Consider the following 7,892-nt stretch of genomic DNA (forward strand, 5'->3'; position numbering starts at 1 on the left):
ACTATCCATTATCCAAAATTAAATATTTAGAACATTCCACCTTTTATTCAGTATGGACTATTGATTTTAAATAACTGACATAATATATTATGTCAGTTAAATATATTATAATATATTATGTCAGTTATTTATATGTCACTTCTTTTCAAAGTGTGAGTTTTAAATTCTGAACTTATATAAAGTTTGTTTTCCAATGTACTCTGTGTGCAAATATCTTTATTATTATCTGTTGAATTATACAATATAACTTGTCAGCAAATCAAACACTTTCTCTTTCAGAATTATTATTTAATGAAATGTCAACAGATACCTACTCTTTTCCCTTTCTGGTAGACCTTTGTCAATTGCTTTCTTCCTCTACTAACAGGAAGGCCAGAAATATTTCTGCTAATGAACTTCTTAAATATTTACTCATTGATTCCCTTACTCAGTTATTAAATTATGAAATATAATTAAGAAATACAGCATTTTTACTGGCATTTAAATTTAAACATTAATTGTTACAACTTGCTCTGCTCCAGTGATTCCTACATAAAACAATATCAATATTTAATCCTACAAGTAAAAAAATATAATAACTACACAAACCCTATTATATTAGCCCCTTCCTTAGGTAGCATATCAAGCCAGTCACAAACTTGACTGCTAATTATTTCCCACAAATATATAAGAACTTGCATGCTTATTATTTTTTTTTAATCATTAACATTTTAAATGTTCCTTTTTTAAAATTATTTATAAGCATCAAATACTGACAATAATGCAGATTAATTATATTTTTGTAAGACAATGTACACAGGGCTAATGCCATATATCAAATCTGTGTGGCACAAAATAAACTGAAACCTTGACATGAGAAAGATTTAATTATGCAGGAACGGTCCGGGAACTCAGAATGTACTTTCCGCCCATGGAAAGAAAATCATAGAAGTTTTATTTGCCATTAGATCTTCAGAAAATATCCTAAAATGCAATATAATTAACCCAAATACCACCCCACTCTCATCGTGTAGCATAAATGCTACAGAAAATGACCTTAATTAGTTCTAGGTCACAAAGTAGTGAATTTTCTTAGACTAGTTTGTTAGTCTTTACATCATCTTTAATCCTGTTAGCGATATAAACAGTTTAATAATCAAAGTTATGATCCCATCTTTGCTCCTCAGTGATACTTGTATATGTGTTCCATATTTATGTTATTAGTACAATGAATGAAGGTAATGAGATGAAACAGTGTTGTGTTTCTGTCTGAAACTGTAAGAAACAACATTAACTCTAGAAAAATGGCAAAGTGTCACATTTAACAATGTCATATATTACACATAATGTAATAAAGTCCTCATAAAAGAGAAATGCCAGTTGTTCAGTATTACCTATGTATTATATCATAACTATGGTTTTGTCGCCTCGGAGCTAGTATAGGATAATTTACCACCGGAAAACATAGGAGCGGTTAAGCTGGTTCCCGGCATTGCATTGTATTAAATTGTGGCTCTTCATGTACTTGTGACTTTTGGTAGATAATAGGCAAGTAAGTGGCACAGATCGTGCATTTGTTTTTGGCACGCCGCATTGGTTTTATTAATGCATTTGTTTAAGTGTTTGTTTATTTGTGGAATCTGAGACAACACCTTACATCCAAGGATACAATAAAAACATGGAATACAGTTTACCTAGACTTCTGAGCCAATCCCCACCCCCACCCCACCCCATTTTGTTCTCAGATATTTCCATAAAAAAAACTGGCACAATTTCCAAGTGTTCCAACCATCTGCAAGTTTCTATACAAGGAACTTTCTGGTTTAGAAAAAGTGTTTTGTTTTGGGTGGGTTTTTTTTTTTTTTTTCAAGTTCTGCCTGTCACGTTTTGTGCCAAGTGTACAAAGGAAAAAGGTTGTGATTCCGAGGTGCAGGGGTAGTCGACGGTTGAGTTTCAAGGGGACTCATATGGACCAGCACCGAAAGAAGAATGACAAGAACAAGCTAATTAAAACATTTTATTTGGAACACACTTTTTTTTTTTTTCGTTTGTTTGTTTGGTGTTCTTTTTTAAAAAAAAAAAAAATTTGGTTGCATTTTTTTAAATCTTGCTATAAAACCAGCAGTAAAGCGTTATTTTCTTATCCTGTGCGGTGCTTTTCAAAGGATAGTGTGATATATTTTAGAAAAGATATCACGCTGAGAAAGCTTGCGTGTCTTCTTTCTACCGAACTAAGCTCTTGTCAATCACGCCGGAGCCTAGCCAATCATCGAGCCCCCTTTCTGAAAGCAGATCGTCCCGCTGTGCTTTTATATATCACACTGGAGCATGTTTTGATGCATTTTACTATCACTTTAAGGGCTATGAATCATAAGGGCATATAGTACAGTACAGAAACACCCCCCCCCCCCCCAAACGTTAGATAGATATTGCCAGGTTCTCGCAGCCATTCAAGAGCTAACATCTAAGAAAATCTAAGGAATAAGGCTAATTAATCCTGCACGATCTTCACCCACCTATAGTCAGACCAATATGAGAAGGTTCAATAGTTGATCTCTCTCTCTCTCATGTCTGTCCTGGGGATGGTAATGCCGAACTCAGCATGGTGCTGCCACCTTTGGTACTGGAAAATTTAGGGCACCCCACTGGCAATTCCTTAAAACTCGCCTCCACTCACAGTTTGCCAGATTCTGGAGAGGCTTCGCCCTCCTCTTAGGTTGGATCCCCACTTTTCTGTCATTTTGGTTGCTGGTTATTGCCATGGTTTTTAGCAGTTGACAGGGATCTCTCGAGATCCATAATGCCCGGAGTTGCAGACCAATTGTCTTCACCAACTTTCTGCCACCGTGTGTTTGGGATGTACCAAGACCTAACCAGGCACGGAGAAAGTGAAGCCTACCCTTCTTCCACTCCATCACCCATGCAGAAGCCAAAGGTCATTTCTCGAAATATTAATGGGCAGGTAGCCCTGGGGCTTTCAAGAGATCTGATGGGGAAGTCGGACTTGGGCAAAGTGACCGGAGTGAAAGGGGACCACTTTACTCCTTACAACACCATGAACACTGCACTGAACGGAGGAAAGGACGCACGTCTCGCTTTTCCTGGACAGTCCATCAAACAAGAACTGATTTGCAAGTGGCTTGACAGCAAAGATCACATTTCGGGGCGATCCTGCTCCAGAACCTTCCGCTCCATGCACGAGTTAGTTAACCATATCGCCGAGCACGTCGGGGGACCAGAGCAAGCCAACCATATTTGTTTCTGGGAGGGCTGCGCTAGAGAGGAGAAACCCTTTAAAGCTAAATATAAACTGATAAACCACGTCAGAGTGCATACCGGGGAAAAACCGTTCTCATGCCCGTTCCCTGGCTGTGAAAAAGTGTTTGCAAGATCTGAAAACCTGAAGATACATAAAAGAATCCACACAGGTTAGTTAGTTAGCTACCTGGTTAGTAGTAATAACAAAATCCACTTCTAACGTTGGGCTTGTTTGGGGGGAGGGGTTTCCCCCTTCAGTTCGAAAGTGCAAAAGTCGAACAAAACCGTACGGTTAATTTCCCTACAGGTTAACATGGTATAAAATTAACTGTTGAGCTCGATAGCTGTCACTATCTGCTGCTTAGTTTGATGTCATTATTAAAATCTGTTCTATTAAAAAAACACACACACACACACACATCACAGTTTCCATCATATTTAGCACATAGAAATACAACCCCATACATGCTTAGATGATTTTTGTCTACAGATTAAAATAATTACAAGCCACAGTGTAATTGCAAGCAGTGTATTCCATTGCATATGCATATTAAACAGTTGCGTTGTATCTGCGTGCAGCGTGTGCCTGCGTGCACACACATATGGGTAGATACACAGAGAGAGGGAGGGTGTGTGTGTTTAGTACATCCAGAATGCCATCGCGTGCGATTCAAACCCTGGAAACAATGGGGTTCTCGGAAACCCTAAAATGATTTTTTTTTTTCTGATGGAACTTTTGCAACTTCTGAATGAGCCCATTACGGCGCCCCAGAAGGGATTCTTCCCTTTTTAACTATTTATTAATCTAGACAGCGATCCATGGATAGAGTTGATTTTTCTCCTTCAGTAGCTCTATCAATGTAGCCCAGTCCTGAGCAACGGTAACTATGGCGGTAAATGGTCTATGGAAGAGTAATCCAATGAAAGGCTACATAGCTTCCGGGGTTTTGTGTGTGTGTGTGTGTGTGTGTGTGTGTTTTTTTTCTTCTCACAAATTCACAAGAACCTAATATTTTACCAAATGTTGAGGTATCCCCTGTTCTAGGTGATATATTGTCCATATACAAGCATCACAGATCACAGAAAATTCTACAAAGCTAGATAGTTAACAGTTCCTGGTATGAAAAATAATCCCTAAAATAATAGGTTCTTTTGATCTTGGAAATTACTTGTTGCCTCCTGCTAACACGTTATTATCATCCTTCTTACATATTCGATCGCTTCAGTTCCTTTTTTGTGAGCATTTGGGTTTCTATTCTAGGGGAGAAACCATTCAAGTGTGACTTCCAGGGTTGTAATAGAAGGTTTGCCAACAGCAGTGACCGAAAGAAACACACTCACGTGCACTGCAGCCATAAACCCTACATTTGCAAAGTAAGAGGGTGCCAGAAATCGTACACACACCCCAGTTCTCTTCGAAAGCACATGAAAATGCACATCTGCACGGATCCAGACAACACTACAGCGCAGGGTGGTTTTAATTCCACCCAGACAGTGGCCTCGGTTCACCAGATAACAGAGAGGGAGCCAACACCGTTGCCCTCTTCCACCGCCAGCCAGGCGAACTCGGCCCCGCCAGACTTTGCAATGGAGTCTCCCTGCCCTTCCAAGAGACGCCATATCTACACCCGGAGGGTTCAGGCTTCGCAGGGACAACGGGCAACAGGAAGCACGTTGCTTGTTCCTACTGAGACGTCAGAGCAGGAGCAGTATTTTCTTTCTGGGAGAAAGAGGACAACAAATGCTTTCCAATCGCTCCTGCCAAAGTCGCCCTTAATGCGGGTGCCAGTTTTGCAAGCCTTGCTAGAGCCTTACCCTTTAACATTGCCCACTGGCCTGGCAAAAGAGTGCCAGGCATGGGACCATGTGACCCACTGCGCCCTATGCAAGTTGCCAGTAAGAGTTTCCTCAGAGGACACAGAGCCAGGAACTATAGGTTTGGCATGACTCGCAAAGATTATGAAAGCTAAGACATGATGAATTTGGCCCACCATCATTGTTCTGCCATGTCAAAACGCTACTATCCAGTAGCAGTAAAAAAATAGTTTAGGTGGGCTGTCCATAAAAAAAATATGATATCTATTATCTGTTTAGCCTGAGTCGTGTTAATAAATTATGGAAATATGGCTGTAAACTAACTACAGTTGTTCATAATTCAAGAAATAAAATCCAACGAGCTTAGTTTAATAGTATTGCAATCCTCGTTATTAATTTTAATAGTTATATCTTTCAGTGTTGGTTAGAAAATGTGAAGTTCAGTTTTAAAATGTGCTAAACAATGCCTTTTAGACCTAATTATTCAAAGCTCAAAAAAAGCTTTGGCATGACTCTTTTTCAGCATGCTGAGTTAAAGGAAGTCATATGAATCATGGTTTTGTAAAATTTAGGCCAGCTTAGCACAGTACTCTTTCCCACAGCTTAGTGGTGCAAGACTAAGCATTTTTAAAGAAGTCTTCAACTGTGTGTTCGATAGGTTTATTAGCAGCAAATAACAGTTCCACTCACTTATTTTACATGGGCCTATTCTTTAATGAAATAGGATGCAATAATAATTTCCTTGGCTATACACAATAATTAAGCTAATCTGATATTAAATCAACTGATCAATAGTTCCCAAATTAAAAGTGAACGTTTTAGGCGGGAATAATTTTCTTCCTATGAGGGGGCTGCTGAAAAGCTCTCAGCCCAACCAAGGAGAGAATGATGCGGAGCCATGAAACGTACAAGTTATTCCACACTTTTCTTAACACTTTTCATTTCAAAGGCATGAAATGAAACGAAACGTGTCAAGAGACGTGTGGAATAACTTGTTTTCATGGCTCCGCATCATTCTCTCCTTGGCTGGGTTGAGAACTTTTCAGCAGCCCCTCAAAACCTTACGTGAGCGTTTTGTGGTTAATCGCTAAACAATGCCATTGGCATGCAATCAAATAGTTTGGGCAAGAAGGGATGAAAATCAAGAAGATAGTGACCTGTTAAATATGCCATATGTTGAAAGGAAAGTCTAGTTGGAAGTGGTAAGCTTGCATTGCTCATGTATTGTGTGTCTTTTATTCTCAGTATAGCAATTCCTCATCAGATGATAGGTGTATGGTTGCCATTAATTTCTAGGACCTCCATGTTATACAGAAACATTATAAACTTTACAATTCACTATGGGAGTATGATTCCCATGTTTCCACATTAGATTTATGCTGATAAATGTGCAAACATTTCCTTTCCTGCAAAGTTAAAAACTGCAAAAGTAAAAAGGAATAACAAAAATGTAAACCTAGAGGTCTCAACTCTGCAAGGTTCTGAGGTGTGCAAAAATCATGCAAGGAAATAAGAGAGAGAACTAAATAGTGAGATAATTCAAAAAAATATCTTCCTTTGTTATGAAATATCTCCATAATCAAATACCATTTGCCTAGTTCAGGAATTTTGCAGACTTGAAGCTTGGCTGGCATTAGGGGGAGGGGATGACAACCGAGCAATTGTCCTAGGCCCCCATTTCACTGGAGGCCCCAAACCTGCCCAAAGAAAGTACAGCCTTCCGATATAGCTTTGGGCCCCTTCCCCCCACCCTGGGCCGCATCATGTCCAACACCAGCCATGTATTGAAGCTGTTTTGTAAAGTGGTTTCTTTTGCTATGTGATCTGGGGAAGCATCTTTTAAAAATCAGGCTTTCCTTCTTTCTGGAAAACATGCCTGTTGTAGATAGACTGAGGTTAGGTGACATCGCTGTATCTATCTTTATGAACGCATATTCTTGAATGTCATAAACCATGTGATTCAGAAGATGTGCTTTGTTCCATTCAACTAGTTTTTACTGAATATATAGTCAATGAAGTATTAAAATAAAATCTAATTTACTGACCCTGGATATGTTGCTACTGGAATTTAAATGGCCCCTTTCTGCAAAATCAATATTTGAAATCAATGTTTTTATCCTTTTTTCCAGTGCAGAAAGAAAACCATTCCTTTTCAGCCGCTTTTCTTATCTTTCATGTTCTGCACTTCAGATGGAGCCAACTTTATCCCTGCAGAGTGTCAGATGAGGTAGCAAGTGCAAAAAAATGTATTGTTATATATAACAATGTAGTCTAAACTTTTCCCCACATAATAAAAAAAAAAACAGGGTCCTTTTTTAAGGCTTTTTCCATTCAATGGCCTTCAAGGAACAGAAAATTCAAAGAGGTTTAGGAGTTCTGTAAATATTTCAGAAAGACAAATTTAGAGGAATGGTAAAAGATAGGCACCTTCACGTCAATTGTAAGCTTTTCAGGGCTGAAAGTGCCCTTTACCTGTTTGACTCCATTATTCACAGTTATCCATGTGTTCCTAATACAGAGATACCTATAAAAATAAAATAATAATAATCTTCCATAGCTCAACTATGGAACAGAAATCTTGACTTCCGCTTTAGTATTCCTTTATACCAGTGGTCTCAAACACGCGGCCCAGGGGCCACATGCGGCCCGCCAGGTACTATTTTGAGGCCCTCGGTATGTTTATCAAAATCACAAAAGTAAAATAAAACAGTTTCTTGATCATATGTCTCTTTAGCTATAAATGACAATATTATTATTAAGACATAGCCAAAAGGAAAGATTTATAAACTATAAAGAGTTTTACCTCATGCAAAATTGTCATTTCTTTAATAAGACATTAA

The 7,892-nt window shown here is 38.6% G+C and overlaps 1 protein-coding gene across 1 annotated transcript; it reads left to right on the forward strand.

The window, feature by feature from the left end:
• Positions 1-2,779: 2,779 nt before the first annotated feature.
• On the forward strand, positions 2,780-5,184 carry LOC117361451 (zinc finger protein ZIC 4-like). Its single transcript, XM_033946810.1, has 2 exons — positions 2,780-3,407; positions 4,499-5,184. Exons 1-2 carry the CDS (start codon positions 2,780-2,782, stop codon positions 5,182-5,184), a joined length of 1,314 nt encoding a protein of 437 aa, XP_033802701.1.
• Positions 5,185-7,892: the final 2,708 nt, after the last annotated feature.

The sequence above is a fragment of the Geotrypetes seraphini genome, chromosome 5, assembly GCF_902459505.1.
Source record: "Geotrypetes seraphini chromosome 5, aGeoSer1.1, whole genome shotgun sequence".
NCBI lineage: Eukaryota > Metazoa > Chordata > Amphibia > Gymnophiona > Dermophiidae > Geotrypetes > Geotrypetes seraphini.